The sequence below is a fragment of the Rutilus rutilus genome, assembly GCF_951802725.1.
Source record: "Rutilus rutilus genome assembly, chromosome: 14".
Taxonomy (NCBI): Eukaryota; Metazoa; Chordata; class Actinopteri; order Cypriniformes; family Leuciscidae; genus Rutilus; species Rutilus rutilus.
The window spans coordinates 25,917,481-25,934,714 of NC_140219.1; the positions used below are offsets into that span (position 1 = coordinate 25,917,481).

At 39.6% G+C, this 17,234-nt stretch overlaps 1 protein-coding gene across 11 annotated transcripts in view; it reads right to left on the bottom strand.

The window, feature by feature from the left end:
• Nucleotides 1-2,981: 2,981 nt before the first annotated feature.
• ctbp1 (C-terminal binding protein 1) overlaps nt 2,982-17,234 on the bottom strand; it is a 36,422-nt gene continuing 22,169 nt past the window's right edge. For 6 of the 11 annotated variants that reach the window (XM_084429932.1, XM_084429931.1, XM_084429939.1 and 3 more), the window contains 7 exons: nt 17,019-17,163; nt 16,719-16,925; nt 11,613-11,827; nt 11,401-11,531; nt 8,699-8,826; nt 8,389-8,503; nt 2,982-4,270 (listed from right to left, as the gene is read on the bottom strand). In XM_084429932.1, coding sequence (XP_084286058.1) covers nt 4,084-4,270; nt 8,389-8,503; nt 8,699-8,826; nt 11,401-11,531; nt 11,613-11,827; nt 16,719-16,925; nt 17,019-17,163 — 1,128 coding nt within the window. In that variant the 3' untranslated portion in view covers nt 2,982-4,083. Of the gene's footprint in view, nt 4,271-6,145; nt 6,197-8,388; nt 8,504-8,698; nt 8,827-11,400; nt 11,532-11,612; nt 11,828-16,718; nt 16,926-17,018; nt 17,164-17,234 lie in introns of all 11 variants that reach the window. The other 5 variants (XM_084429935.1, XM_084429938.1, XM_084429933.1 and 2 more) reach the window with 2 other exon arrangements.

Below are 17,234 nucleotides of genomic sequence, written 5' to 3' on the forward strand. Positions count from 1 at the left end.
AAAAAACGTATGAATTCGTACGTGTGAGGTTGTACAAATTTGTACGAATTAGCCACCTTTTACTCACTCGTACGGATTGAATTCGTACAAATTGGTTATGAGATAGCGTTGGAAAAAACACACAGTAGTTCTTCAGTATCTTGCAAGGTCATCGCGATTCTGCGTTTTCAAAACTGGCACAGTTAAGAGACATGCAAGGACCATTGTAGTTTGCCTTTGTTGACGTCAAACAAGCAAGCTTGAATATGCGTAACTTTACATGTTTTTTAATGGTGCAGTGGAGGGGAGCATTTTCAGCGAACTTAAGCCCTATTCGGACGGGATTAGTTTAACATGGAGAGGTGGGGTAAAGTAATTATCACCAGAGCTTCTCAGTGATTTTAGTCCCGTCCGAATGTGCATCTCAGTAATCATTACGGACAATGTCAGTAAAGATTAGACTGACTTTTACCTTCTGGAAAAAGGTCTGGAAAAATTACCTCAGGTAATACTAATCCCGTGCGAATAGACCCGCTGTAAATATGTACGTAAATATTCCGTCATTTCCTGTTTAAAAATTTAGTTTTCCACGTTTTTTCAAGTATGGAGGCGCTTTCTAGTTGCGTTCTAGACGCTGGGACAAGTCTGTGGCAAAACTCAAGTGTTTTTCAAAATAAGGTTGAAAAGCACTTGTTAGAGGCACAAAACATCTTTTAGCGTTAGGTAAGTGCCTATTACCAACATGATCCAATCTGAATTGAATTAGTACATCATTCGACTGGATTTAACTGTTGGATCCAAAGCGTTGTAGTTCATTTGACTTGTCTTTGGGCTGGAATACAAAAATGCAGAAGTACAATCTGTAGGTTTCACGAAAGCCCTGAAGCTGTGAGTCAGACTTAATAAGTCGTGAATTTCTCTGTCCAGCTAACACAGAGAAACAGTAAGCATTGTTCATTTACATATACTACGACATTGTAACAATACAAAGCGAGTTGAAAATCGGCAAACTTACACTTTGGTATAGAGGCAGATCTGAATGCGAGTTTATGGTCGATTGTTAGAAAGGGGTGGGGTTTAAGCGACTAAATGAGTGAAAAATCCTGTCGTTTCACAGGAAGATGGAATTAATTACAAATTGTGGAAAATTAAACATGCACATTGATGAACTGTTCACAGTAAGATCAATAATATGCGTTTAGAAAATATATTCTAAAAGATTTTCAATGATTTTTTTTTTTTAAGGGCGGCTCCTTTAAGGCTTGTGAGTAAACGGCAGCTGTTAAAAACATTATCAAAATAAAACCATAATTTACAGACAAAGCATTATGAAATAATGCTAAAGTTTCTTTGCAAACTCTCCATTACACTGCCTCGCTTACAAAACAATATGCAGTCAAAGTCTCTGAACAAACATACAATCCTGCGACGAGATTCAAGATTCTATTAAAAATAAACCATCCACTTGTTTCAGTCGCTGGGATCCTTCTGAATCTATAAAGAAATGAGCAAGTGAGCTGTTTAAACTGGACGCATCAAAGCGAACGATCCTTTACGCGTCTAATCTTCCTTCAGTCCTCGTCAGTAGACTAAAGAGTGCAGCGAGCATATGTACTGTAGACAGCGTCAGTGATTATAATGGGTTCTGTTTGCTTTTAGACACAATGCTAGCATTCAGTTGGCGAAAGCAAGTGGCTATGGTCAGAGAATGTCTAATAGGAAGAGAATTGGCACTCTCTGCTTACTTCCGGGTTCTGGATTGGTTGCAGTAACACGTCTCTGTCCATGCGGGGGCGCTCGCTCGCGAGTGCAGAATGAATGGAGGTCTATGGCGAAAAACCCTCAAAATCCACTTTTCTCAGGATATAATTTTTTGTCTAGTAATTTGAATGTTGTATTCGAAAGGAGATGCAAAGAAATTACACATTGCTGGGTGTTAGATTTTTTAGAGCCACTTATTTGGTTTAAAAAGTCTTTTAAAATGTCAATGACGTCAGAATGCTGACGTCATTAGCAGAATGCTAGCGTGTTATGGGCAACAACAACTCAACCTGTAAGAAATCGAAAAGAAATAAGTACTCGTTCATTCAACTTTCGACCTATAACCCATGTTGAACTTGCAAAGCCTACAATAAAATCTGAGATTTCTCAACGGCAATCGGGTGAAAGAGACACATTTAGCCGTATAGCCCCATTGACTCCCATTCAGTCTGCACTCGCTCGCGATCACCCCCAGTGGAATTCTAATGGAACTGCAACCAAAATCAATACAATGGGGCTGAATAGGGAGTGCCAAGGCTCTCCGTAGACGGGCTCTGCTATGGTGCAATGATGTATCAAATGCAAATTAATTTGCCTGTGTGACGTCACAAGTTCTCCAAATATCAAAAAGCGCCGTGTTTGGAGCTTGACTAAATATTTGCTTTGTTTATAATGAGGACATTTTAAGCTCTGAAACTTGCCAGATGTTTTAATGGTACACTGACCTCTTATATGTCAAAAGATCAAGGCAAATTTAATTTCTCATGTCATGACCCCTTTCAATTTTGGTCTGTTCCTTACACTACTCTAAAACAATTGGTAACATAAAATGTTTTTTATTATTATTATTCAATGAAGCCTTTCTGGAGCTTGGTATCCCCAGGTGAACATTCTTCAAAACTGGTTTGGAAAGATACGAGAGTGAATAACAGAACATTTGGGTGAAGGAATCCTTTAACACCAATCGTTCAGAGCGAGCTAATTCACAGCTTTGAGGTAAGATCCCAATTCCCCGGTATACAAACTGTTTGCAGCATGATGCCTGGTTGGTACCTTTTGATCTGCATTATTTATATGATATGATGACCAATGTCCACAAGAGGGCGTTCACAGTGATTGTGTTGTTTATATTCGGAAATGGGTTCAAATACAAAGGAAACCTGAGCTGAACCTCCACTATTTCTGTTGTCCTGGCATATCTTTATTCATGGAAGTGCGATAAACTCACAGAAATGTTGTCGTGTCGCTTAACTCTGACTTTTATTTCATTTAAAATAATTCATACAAATGCATACAGTCACAAACATTTCTTTTTGGACTCTGTTTAACAAAAAATATTAATATCTCATAGTATATATAGTATGTATATTGCTAGCCTACCACTTTACCAGGAAGGAAACTATGTAGGCGATGGAGAGCTGCAACTATCCCGGCATCCTCAAAAAAAACAAAACAAAAAAACACACACGGTACAATCAAGTCACACACAAACAGGCAAGCATTACGCCAGCTTTGCACAAGACAAATTTGTTTTTGTTTTGTTTTTTACTTTTTGTTCAAAATCTGAACATTTTTCTCTTTTCTTTTTTAACCTTTAACACATAAGGTAATACATGCTCCAAAAATAAAAACATACTGAGTGTAGTTCTTTAATGTACTGTACTTAATTTTGACTACAAAAAGACAAATGGGTACAAAAACAATGCACTATGTGGTTTAATTTAAAAGGAAGGAAGGAAGGAAGGAAGGAAGGAAGGGGGGAAATAAATTTTCCTGAGAGGGTGTGCAAATCCCGCCTCTTTCGGGGCTTTTAAAATCAAACGAGTGAAACTAATATGCTTTTTATCGCATCTATGATCAGGTGGTGAGATGCCTCCTGTAAAACGGTCTGCTTTTTTTACGGTTTTTTTTTTTTATCGTCTACAAACCATTAATCATGTCCTAAAAACTGTACACAAACAGGTTACATTCATGTAATAGCTACTGTTGTTTTAACAATGAAACCCATTAGACAGACAAAAAAAAAAAAAAAAACAGATAAAAGATCGCCCACTGCACTTGGACAGACTACAATCTAAAACAGCAGGAATTTGCATCAGGGAGAAGTTAACTTTGTTTGAAATCCACACGGTTTTCTCTTTTTTGTTGCTGTTGTTTTTTCCCCCCACTAGTACTTCAAAGAGCGCAGTCCACCAGCTTCAGTCAAAGAGTTGGCTACTTTGGAGTGGTGGTTGTTTTTAGTGGCTGGTTCTGAGCCCGGGAGCTTGTTTCCGCTGCTCTTCTTTGGGGTAAAGAAGGACCAGGAGTTCTATAGTGGTACGGAGAGCCTTTGAAGAGGGGGGGCTACAACTGTTCGTTGGGGTGCTGCTCTCTATCGGGTTCGGGTTTGCCGGTTTGGCCGGGTGAGGGGGCGTGTGGAGGGTGGGCTACGGTGGGCAGGCTGTGGGTTATGGGCACGGCACTTGGCATGATGCCCTCCACTGGCGGTGGTAGACCCCCTGAAGCGAGGCTCACTATGCCTGGGGGGTACCTGCGGAAGGGGGATAATGTTAAAACCTATTAAACACCTGCAATAGAGCAACTGTCCCTGCAGTGAAGCCCTCCATGTCTCTATGAAACTACTATGTGTGCATAATGGTTCGTAAAAAAAAATGGATAGTTCCTTCCAGCTTTACAATCTACGGAAGCGTATAGCATTCACTTGAGGAAAAATAATCTACTCTGTTTTTCTGAATTAACGAGTTAATTATCTCAGAATTCCGAGATAATTTTTCATGAAAAAAAGTTTTTGCTCTGTTTTTCTGAATTATTGAGTTAATTATCTCAGAATTATGAGATCATTTTTCATAAAAAATATTTGCTTGGTTTTTCTGAATTAATGACTTAATTATCTCTTTCTGAGATAATTAACTCAATAATTCAGAAAAACAGAGCAAATACATTTTATTTCAAGAAAAATGATCTCATAATTTTGAGATAATTAACTCGTTAATTCAGAAAAACAGAGTAGATTATTTTTCCTCAAGTGAATGCAATACACTTCCATAACAATCTGATTGAATGGCCCAAGTTTAAATGTACATACATCACATGCTACACTCCCATTAAAATGTTTAGAGTCAGTGAGATATCTCTTTTCTTTCTTAAAAAAAAAAAAGAAATGAATAGTTTTATTTAGCAGGGATGCATTAACCTGATCAAAAGTCACAGTAAAGACAGTAATAATGTTTCAAAAGATTTCTGTTAAAAAAAATGGAATTCATCAAAGAATCCTGGAAATATTCAGCTTTACCGTCACAGTAATAAATGACATTTGAAAATATATTAAAATTGAAAACAGTTATTTTAAATTGTAATTTTACGGAATTTACAAAAATATACAGACTTTTGCATGCACACGAGAAACTTTTCACATGAGCATGGTCACAATTTCCGGTTTATGTATACTATAACTTATTTCCTTTGTGCGTCACTGCAATCTTACTCTGAAGTAAACGAGAGCATGGATGCGGCTAATATGTGCATCGTCCTATATGCTAAGTTTAATGGTTCACAAAAAAAGATTGGTACGGTAAAAAATGGCTCAAAATTTTGATTTCATCAGGGCAATATATTTATATTGTCCCATAAAAACTTTAACGGCCAATAAAAAAACGAAATAGTTACCCATGCACACGCGAAAGTCTGTATATTGCTCTGTACATTGCTATATTACAATAAGATTGAATTATTATTTGTAATAATGTATTTTTTTAATTGGAAATTTGTCATAATTTTGCTGTTCTATAAAAGCATTAAGCAGCTCGAGGCTGTGTGTTATAGTGGTAATGGCACGGAAAAACTAAAACTGTGTTTTTCTTAAAAGCCACGTAAAATATAACTAGTGAATATATATTCTAGTTATACTTTAGTAATCAGGGCTTGACATTAACTTTTTTGCTCACCAATCACTGTGGCTAGTGGTTTTACAAAGTTACTAGCTATTCAGCATTTTTTACATTAATACCATGGGGAAAAAATGCCATATAGATATTTTTAATATTATCTCATAATTTTGCAGCAGGGATATTAGGCTGCTGTCACTTTAAGACCTGACGCACTGATCCTTTATACTGTTACACATGCGTTTTCTTTCTAAACTGTTTGCGTCCACTTAAAACAACTGACTGTGTTTACTTGAATACTCGCCAAGACTGGCATTTTGACATTATTTTGTGTGTATTTGACTGTTTAAGCGCAATAAGCAGCGAAAAAGAACTCAATTTAGTACCGAGAGGCGGCTTTATGTGCGCACACTTTGGGTGTGAGAACACAATATGCGGGAATGAGTACAATGCACCAACAATATTGATCCGGAGCAAATGAAATGAGTGAATGATGGGAGGCGGGTTTGTGTGTAACTCACTGTTGGAAAGATGAGAGAGAGAGAAAGCTCAGCTGATAGGGTGTATCTATTCTGCGGAAAATGAGTATTGGAAGTGTTATTCATATTCATATTTCAGCATCGATATGTATCGAAAAAATTTTGACATCACTACATTGCACTTATTTGATTATTTCAGATGCCTTTTTGAAAGGCTACAATTGAAAAATGTACATATTATATATAAAATTCAACCTGCTAAAGTAACTAGTAAGAGTGACTGCATTACACGCCACCGCTGAAATGGACCCGCATTTGGCGGGTTAGCGGGTGTTAATGTCAAGCCCTGCTAGTAATGTTTGATTCATGAGCAAATCATTCGTTTGAATCGGTTCTTTTCAATGAATAAGTCATACAGATTCACATATTGGTCTGAATGATTCATTGGCAAATCAGTCTTAAAATAAATGATTTCAACAATCCTTATCAAGTACTCACAAATGACTGGAAAGGTCACAGAAATTCACCGCTAAAAAAACGTGGGAACCCTTTACCCTTTACCCTGTCCGTCAGTTTCAAAATGTAATAACTTTGCCAGTAGATATTAAACAATCCTGTTTTTTTATTTCTTGATCATTATCATACTGAGTTTTTTTTCTGTAAAATATGTGCATTTTATATAAGCAATACCGTGTCTTATCTCATTTGCTGCCATTAAATAGTTTTATACACTCACCTAAAGGATTATTAGGAACACCTGTTCAATTTCTCATTAATGCAATTATCTAATCAACCAATCACATGGCAGTTGCTTCAATGCATTTAGGGGTGTGGTCCTGGTCAAGACAATCTCCTGAACTCCAAACTGAATGTCAGAATGGGAAAGAAAGGTGATTTAAGCAATTTTGAGCGTGGCATGGTTGTTGGTGCCAGACGGGCCGGTCTGAGTATTTCACAATCTGCTCAGATAGTGGGATTTTCACCCATAACCATTTCTAGGGTTTACAAAGAATGGTGTGAAAAGGGAAAAACATCCAGTATGCGGCAGTCCTGTGGGCGAAAATGCCTTGTTGATGCTAGAGGTCAGAGGAGAATGGGCCGACTGATTCAAGCTGATAGAAGAGCAACTTTGACTGAAATAACCACTCGTTACAACCGAGGTATGCAGCAAAGCATTTGTGAAGCCACAACACGCACAACCTTGAGGCGGATGGGCTACAACAGCAGAAGACCCCACCGGGTACCACTCATCTCCACTACAAATAGGAAAAAGAGGCTACAATTTGCACGAGATCACCAAAATTGGACAGTTGAAGACTGGAAAAATGTTGCCTGGTCTGATGAGTCTTGATTTCTGTTGAGACATTCAGATGGTAGAGTCAGAATTTGGCGTAAACAGAATGAGAACATGGATCCATCATGCCTTGTTACCACTGTGCAGGCTGGTGGTGGTGGTGTAATGGTGTGGGGGATGTTTTCTTGGCACACTTTAGGCCCCTTAGTGCCAATTGGGCATCGTTTAAATGCCACGGCCTACCTGAGCATTGTTTCTGACCATGTCCATCCCTTTATGACCACCATGTACCCATCCTCTGATGGCTACTCCCAGCAGGATAATGCACCATGTCACAAAGCTCGAATCATTTCAAATTGGTTTCTTGAACATGACAATGAGTTCACTGTACTAAAATGGCCCCCACAGTCACCAGATCTCAACCCAATAGAGCATCTTTGGGATGTGGTGGAACGGGAGCTTCGTGCCCTGGATGTGCATCCCACAAATCTCCATCAACTGCAAGATGCTATCCTATCAATATGGGCCAACATTTCTAAAGAATGCTTTCAGCACCTTGTTGAATCAATGCCACGTAGAATTAAGGCAGTTCTGAAGGCGAAAGGGGGTCAAACACAGTATTAGTATGGTGTTCCTAATAATCCTTTAGGTGAGTGTATATATATATATCATAATTAATACTGGATCCGCTCTCTAGATCCTAATGGAAAATAAACTCCACTTCAGTCAACCACTAATTATTTTCCCCACACACTTGGCTCGGCGTTTTCAATATGACATCTTGATGAAATATTGTGAAGACTTTTCTAATAACATGCACTTATGTGCAATAACACATATTAAGAAGTCCAAATGGTCTAGTTTGACATCATGTTGATTTTAACCACAGTAAAAGCAATCTTGCATTGCCAGTTGTGGATTCTTGTTTTACAGCACCATCTATATTCTACATTCAGATCAGAGGAAAGCATTTCTCAATGGTTTGTTGTACCTATAGGTGCCATTGAGTTCTGGATGAACAACAGCCGGGTCCATGCCGGCCCAGTGAGTGGTCTGTGTGAGGAACTCTTTGTTCACGCAGTTCTTCAGGCTGTCTGGAATGCGACCTGGAGGAGGAAAACAGCTTCATTACAGGGAAACCCCGAGACATTGATCACAGTACATCAAGCCTGCAGAGCTGCAATTAAAGAACGGTTTTCACCGGACTGATGAAAGAGATCAGACGCCCAGGGCTCTCAAATCATTTGACAAATGTCTGAGGCATTAAAAAGTGGTATTGATGGCTTCATGTGCCGATGTACCGGTAATAGCTCGCCGGATCTCCCGCGCCGCCTCCTCCCGCATCTCAATGGAGGCCTGCTCGCTGTACCAGGCCGCGTGAGGGGTGCAGATCAGGTTGGGGGCGTCTTTAAGAGGACCTTGGCTGAAACTGTCGCACACACACACACATGCAGCTGTATAAGAGTCTGAGTGAAAATGACTTCAGTATAATAAGGACTTTTCACAATGAGACCAAGGAATTTTCCAGCTCTTTGTGATTACTGGATAAGGAAAAAATCTTTTTAAATAGGTTACATCGACAAAGAGCAAAATTTAGCCAATGAAATATTTCAGAGCTGAAACCTTTTGGGATTTTACATTACAATGACTTTTCTAGAGCTGAAAATCCTGGAAACAGCCTGAGGTTTGATATCATTCCCTGAAACACTTTTGTGAATTGACACAAACACACACACACACATACACACACACACGCACCAAAATGACTAACTGGAAGTGCTATAACTAAATGCTATAAATATAAATGTTATAACTAAAACTGAAATAAAAATAAATGAAACCTAAATAGTAATACAGTGAGGAAAATAAGTATTTGAACACCCTGCTATTTTGCAAGTTCTCTCACTTGGAAATGATGGAGGGGTCCACTGTGAGAGACATAATAAAATAAAATAAATCCAGAAATCACAATATATGATTTTTTAACTATTTATTTGTATGATACAGCTGCAAATAAGTATCTGAACACCTGTCTATCAGCTAGAATTCTGACCCTCAAAGACCTGTTAGTCTGCCTTTAAAATGTCCACCTCCACTCCATTTATTATCCTAAATTAGATGCACCTGTTTGAGGTCGTTAGCTGCATAAAGACACCTGTCCACCCCATACAATCAGTAAGAATCCAACTACTAACATGGCCAAGACCAAAGAGCTGTCCAAAGACACTAGAGACAAAATTGTACACCTCCACAAGGCTGGAAAGGGCTACGGGGAAATTGCCAAGCCGCTTGGTGAAAAAAGGTCCACTGTTGGAGCAATCATTAGAAAATGGAAGAAGCTAAACATGACTGTCAATCTCCCTCGGACTGGGGCTCCATGCAAGATCTCACCTCGTGGGGTCTCAATGATCCTAAGAAAGGTGAGAAATCAGCCCAGAACTACACGGGAGGAGCTGGTCAATGACCTGAAAAGAGCTGGGACCACCGTTTCCAAGGTTACTGTTGGTAATACACTAAGACGTCATGGTTTGAAATCATGCATGGCACGGAAGGTTCCCCTGCTTAAACCAGCACATGTCAAGGCCCGTCTTAAGTTTGCCAATGACCATTTGGATGATCCAGAGGAGTCATGGGAGAAAGTCATGTGGTCAGATGAGACCAAAATAGAACTTTTTGGTCATAATTCCACTAAACGTGTTTGGAGGAAGAAGAATGATGAGTACCATCCCAAGAACACCATCCCTACTGTGAAGCATGGGGGTGGTAGCATCATGCTTTGGGGGTGTTTTTCTGCACATGGGACAGGGCGACTGCACTGTATTAAGGAGAGGATGACCGGGGCCATGTATTGCGAGATTTTGGGGAACAACCTCCTTCCCTCAGTTAGAGCATTGAAGATGGGTCGAGGCTGGGTCTTCCAACATGACAATGACCCGAAGCACACAGCCAGGATAACCAAGGAGTGGCTCTGTAAGAAGCATATCAAGGTTCTGGCGTGGCCTAGCCAGTCTCCAGACCTAAACCCAATAGAGAATCTTTGGAGGGAGCTCAAACTCCGTGTTTCTCAGCGACAGCCCAGAAACCTGACTGATCTAGAGAAGATCTGTGTGGAGGAGTGGGCCAAAATCCCTCCTGCAGTGTGTGCAAACCTGGTGAAAAACTACAGGAAACGTTTGACCTCTGTAACTGCAAACAAAGGCTACTGTACCAAATATTAACATTGATTTTCTCAGGTGTTCAAATACTTATTTGCAGCTGTATCATACAAATAAATAGTTAAAAAATCATACATTGTGATTTCTGGATTTTTTTTTTTAGATTATGTCTCTCACAGTGGACATGCACCTACGGTGACAATTTCAGACCCCTCCATGATTTCCAAGTGGGAGAACTTGCAAAATAGCAGGGTGTTCAAATACTTATTTTCCTCACTGTATATGAATGAATAAAAATAACAAAAAGCACATACAACTGAAAATATAAAAGTAAAAGCTATAAAAATACTAAAATAACAATAGACTTCACAATTGCTATGAAAGCAATTTGACCTCATTCACAAAAGTTTTCCATATCTGGTTGTCTAATAAACATGGCATTGTATACTACGAATATAGTTGGCTCTTTGACAAATTGTTTTTGTTTTTTAGATTTGCTCTTTTGTAAGCGACTTTGGATAAAAGTGTTTCCTAAATGTAAATGTAAGTGTAAATTTAAAAGTGAATCACTAAAGATGACGTATAAAATCCCAGCATTTCGCATTGCTACTAGTCTCCTTAGAAACTGCCTTCAGGAAGCAGCTCGCATTCTTTATATCCCTTGTTTTGCCTTTGACGCATGATGCATGTTTTATCAGTGCGCTTTGGAGCCAAATAATACACTGCGAAAAAAAGAAAGAAAAAAGACCTGCAGAGTCCGGGGGTGGAATAGGAATGGGGTTTGGAGCAAGCAATCGAACCGAATGTCAAAACAACACAATAATTCAACATCAAATGTTGTTGTTCACCTGAAGGGCTCTGTCTCATGGACGTCCAGCGCTGCTCCCCGTATTCTGCCCTCTTTCAGAGCCTGGGCCAACGCTTTCTCATCCACCAGACCACCACGCGCAGTGTTCACTAGGAAGGCGCCTTGACGCATCTACAGTCAACACAAAATAGTGATAGATCGTACACAAACGTGACAGCAGTGCAGGCGTGCTCTGGTGTTTGTGAGTAGCACCTGTTTGATGGTGAAGTCGTTGATGAGATGGTGGTTGTGCTCGTTGAGACTGCAGTGTAAGGTGACGCAGTCGCTGTGGAAGAGCAGGTCCTGTAGGGTGTTGACTCTCTGCAGCCCCAGGGCTCGCTCCATCCCGTCAGACAGGTACGGGTCGTAGAACATCACGTTGAAACCGAATGCTTTGGCCCTCAGCGCCACCGCCTGTCCAACACGACCTGAGAGCAAACATTTCACTTCAGCCACGAATGAAGAGCCATATAATAATTATTATTAAAATGGTGGGTTTGCTTCCTACAGGCCACAGTATGCCAAAAGAAAGTGTTTAAAAGGTACCAGGCTGATATTGAGCTAAAGTAAAGTAATGTTTTGAATGCCATCTTAATTTCCAGCAAAAGTGTGTTTAATTCGTTTAGTTAATGGAGTTATATTATAGCTCAATTATTTCCAGCTTCTTTGAAAAGATAAAATAAAATACATAAATAAATACACAGCAATACACTGAAGTAATATACAGTAAAATATTATGTATGTGAAATATTATTATGATTTAAAATAGGCTTTCTATTTGAATATACAGACCCTTTCCAAAAAATTAGAATATCATGGAAAAGTTTATTTATTTCCATAATTCCATTCAAAACGTTAAACTTCCATAGATTATAGATTCAGGGCCAACAACTTAAACGATTTGAAGTATTTAGTTGTTTATTTGTACATAATTTGGGCTTCCAGCTCATAAAACCCACGAAAACAGGATTTCAAAAAATTTGAATATTACATGAAATCACACAGTAATTACACAGTGATACCATGGTCATTGAACCAGGTTTTGGTTATTTTGGCAGTGTGGGCAGGTGCAAATCCTGCTGGAAAATGAAGGAAGCATGAAGTGCTCTGAAAATGTCCTGGTAGACGGCTGCGTTGACTCTGGATTTAATAAAGCACAGTGGACCAAAGTCCTCTTTTCTGATGAGAGCTAATTTTGCATCTCATTTGGAAACCAAGCTCCTCCAGACTGGAGGAAGAATGGAGAGGCACACAATCCAAGATGCTTGAAGTCCAGTGTGAAGTTTCCACAGTCTGTGTTGGTTTGGGGAGCCATGTCATCGGCTGGTGTTGGTCCACTGTGCTGTCCACTCAACGCAGCCGTCTACCAGGACATTTTCAGAGCACTTCATGCTTCCTTCAGCAGACAAGCTTTATGGAGATGCTGACTTCATTTTCCAGCAGGATTTGCACCTGCCCACACTGCCAAAATAACCAAAACCTGGTTCAATGACCATGGTATCACTGTGTAATTACTGTGTGATTTCATGTAATATTCAAATTTTTTGAAATCCTGGTTTCGTGGGTGATATTGTTGACATTTTTTGGAAAGGGTCTGTATTTAAAAATGTATTTATTCCTGTGACGCAAAGCTGAATTTTCAGCATCATTACTCCAGTCTTCAGTGTCACATGATCCTTCAGAAATCATTCTAATATGATGATTTGCTCCTCAAGAAACATTTCTTATTATTATCAGTGTTGAAAACAGTTGTGCTGCTAAATATTTTGTGGAAACTGATCAAAAAAATTCAAAAGTTCAGTTATTTGAAATAGAAATCTTTTGTAACATTATAAATACTGTCATCTTTAATCAATTTAATGGGTAAATAACAGTATTAATTGAAAAAAATTAAATCTAACTGATCCTTAAACTTTTGAACAGTAGCGTGTGTGTGTGTGTGTGTGTGTGTGTGTGTGTGTCGGTTTGTTAAGTAGTTTGCCAGGTCTTCTAAGCTAAATGGAAAACCTACTTAAAGAGGTTGTTCCACATTATTACGCAAGTCACATGTCTCATGCAATATGAGGAGGAAGAAAGATCTTCCTGGAGATGAAAAGCATGAAATGGTGCCATGTCTTGCATAAGGCATTAAAAACTGAGATTTGTGGGTGATTTAGGGCACAGAAGAACCCGGTCAGATAAAGGCTTATCAAGGGAAGTTTCTGTCAAACAAATTAGTTGTATTAAATGAGGTTCCAAACATAGGTTCGGGAGGAGCCTAAACATTCAGTCCTGTGACTCCTGTCAATCATCATTACGAGTGTATATAAGCATCAGTCACTGCACCATCCCAGCGACAATTTTTCCTGCATCCCTCCTCCTCCCCATGTCCTCCTCTATTTCTCTTATTCTTCCTCTTCACAGTACTAATATAGGGGGTCTAGCCTCGAGTTTGAGCCTCCTTTGAGGACAGCAAGCCAAATATTAAGACTGAATGGGCAGGTGAACTCGTGAAACATCTGTAAAAAAGCCACTGTTGAGCAGCAAACATGTATTTGAAGCCGCCGGTGTCTCTGGAGTCTCAAAAAAGCTCACTGAGATGATACAGACGGAAAAATAAATAATAAAGTTATCGCACAATTCTTCTCACCATTCACTGATCTCACCAGGTCACACTCAATCACCGTTATATGTTTGGTCTTAAACGCACCTGCTCTCATGTTTTGCTGCAGGATAGAAATTGTGATTACGTTTTCTGTCATCTCTGCAGGACTGCGATATGAAGAGTGGGCAAAGTAACATTTTAGCAACCGTGTGAAAGTGAATAGCACATAACAGGCACAATACTGGTATAAACATGAATATCTATCGGTGCAATATGCGTCACATGACTAAACTTACGTCATTGGTTTTAAAGGTACAATATGCACAAATTTTTGGCCTCTAGAGGGCGCTACATTCCAAACAACAACAACGGCGTAGCTTGATGACGATGTGAAGGAGCGTGGAATGATGGGAACTGTCGTTTTAAACTCCACCGTTGATGTAAATCAGTCAGACGGGAATCGAAAAATCATATTCATGGATGAGGCTAAGTTCTATTTTTATAAATGTTGCGTTTAATGACATGCTTTTTGTGGCGAGGGGGGCGTGGTTCAGCACGGTCTGTAATGGGAGAGAGAAGAGACGAGCGTCCCGCAAGTAGGTCAAGTGCAAATGACGAACACCTGTGTCTTATTGCTGTGATCCGCGTGGAGAGACCGCTTTTAAGCCGCGCTGGAACGAGAGAGAGACTGAAGAGAAAATTGGACGCAGAGAAAGAAAACCGGTGGATCCGAGCTCTAATTTTTTAACTGTTTTGTGCCGTCGCGGTTGCCACGGTGAATGCGCGTTGTGCACGACTTTTGTTTGTTTTGTTTTATTTTAATAAAGTACGAGTCCCAGTCACGCCGACCCGTCTTCTTCCTTCCTGACTCTTGAACCTCATCACACTTTTATTTCATTAAAATGAATTAACCGCAAGAAAAGTAAGGTTTAATACTAAATTGGTTATCATAGATGTTACTTTATGTCGAATTCATTGTTGTGATAACGCAGCGCAGTTTTACGTGTTCTAAACAAATGTTCTAAAAGTACATTCGAACATACCCACATCATGTGCCAAAATACTGATTAATCTTTATGTATAACACATGCTATATTTATTTACATGGGCATAAACACAGACGTGATAAACAATGTCAATAAACTAAACACAAATCTAAAGCAATAATACTTCCTTTACATAAACATAACCATTACAGAATGCTACATTTGGAAAATATAAAATTAAGCATGCTTTGTCGACAGAACCAGCTGCAATCGGTAAAGAATAATTGTGTTCCATAACGACTGCACAAAACAAGCTAACGTTTGTTGCTTGATAGACGCTACAACTACAACTTCCGCATTTGTCCAGGACTCCACGCAGTACGAGCGGAAACCGAGGGTAACGCGGATATGACGCAGTTGACTGGCGACTCCCAGCTCCCCCCTGCTCTAACGCCCCGTTTCCTTGGTAAAAATCGCAATTTTCTCACGATTTATAAATAGTTGGAAACATTTGGGATATTGTAAGTAATCAAATTAACAAAATATATAACACTGGCCTTGAGATTTTGGGATATTTTAATGCAAAATTCTTACATATTGTACCTTTAAATACCTCAGTTTTGACAGGCCACACTACAACGTGAAAACGGCGTTTTCATATTTATCCACTTTGGAAAGCGTTTTCATTAATAAAAATGCGTGTGGACGGAAGGCCAAAAAGATGCGTTTTCAAGCGAAAATGTATTAGTGTGGACATGCAGATTCCTGCAGAGTTCAGCTCCAACCCTAATCAAACAGGGTTGCTAGAAAGCTACAGACAGGTGAACTTTTATCAGGGTTGGAGCTGAACTCTGCAGGACCGACGTTCTCCACCTCTGGTCTAGATGGATGGAGCTCTGGACGGTTGGTGAATGGCCACCCCGTTCCAACCAGACTGCGACGTAAGCAAGGAGTCAAAATGACTTCTGCAAGATATGTGTTCATAACTGACCATTTTCTGCTATGGTATAAAAAGAAGGATAGTGCCTTCAGAAATAAAAGGATTTTCATGCAGGGACATGCTAAAAAAAACACCACAGCAATAAAATATTTTTAAAATGTCTTTCTACACCCACTGTAAACGTTTCTTAACAAACCTGTCTGAGATTGATATCAGTTATCTAAAAAGATATGGAGGAATAAAAAAACAATAAAAAAAAACACTTTCTTTAAAAAACTAAAATCTGAATGTCTATTGTGCTAAAATGACTGATTTGTCAATTGCATAATAATTTGGAACACAGTGTGTATATATGTATATATGTGTGTGTGTGTGTGTGTGTGTGTGTGTGCAATTTTCAAAAATAAAAATGTATGAAAAATTCTATATTTCTAAAAATGAAACTTCTTAAAAAAATCCTTATTGTTGAGCCCTGAAATGAGCACAACTGTATCTTTAACTCTCTTTTTGGTCTGTGAAATAATCAATGCTTATTACTTCTGGATGATCGCATAGTCTCCACACATTACCGTTCATTTCCTGTTATCTTTATAGCCACTGATGGCGCCTTCATCAGAATTTTTTATGTTTACTTAGCCTGCACCAGTCTATTAATATTTACCCACCCCTACACTGCACATTAAACCAAAACAAACCACCGCTGTTACTTTATATCTCTTTCGGTCTCAGTGGACTTTTCCTGGCCAGAATACATAGCAAAGTGGATCAGACTTCATGTCGAGAGTGTCTGGCTATGTGAGACAACACACCTAGACCGATGATCCCCAGCGTCTCTCCTCTGATGCGGGCCGCCCCAGACGCGACCTCTCGGATCTGTTCCACGCTCTGGACCCGCGTGCCCTCCCGGAGAGCCTGGTGCAGCCAGGTGGTGCGTCGGTACAGGTTCAGGATGTGACACATGGTGGAGTCTGACGTCTCCTCTACTGAAGCCGCTGGCATGTTGCAGACTGCTATACCTGCAGATGTTGGAAGGGTTACGGTCAGGCTCTTCATACAGCAAACACACACACATACATTGCTGTTTAATGGAAAACCTTCTTAACCATTACCTAAGTCTCCAGCAGACTTTATGTCGATATTATCAAAGCCGCTCCCAATGCGGACAATTATACGAAGTGCTTTGAACTTTTCCAGGTCCTCCCTCATCAGCGTGATTGTGTGGTACATGAGGGCACCCACTGCTTCATTTAACACCTGAGACAATATACAGAAACTACAGTCAGTCTGTGCAAAGATACACACAAGTACAACAGCTCCAAAACTGA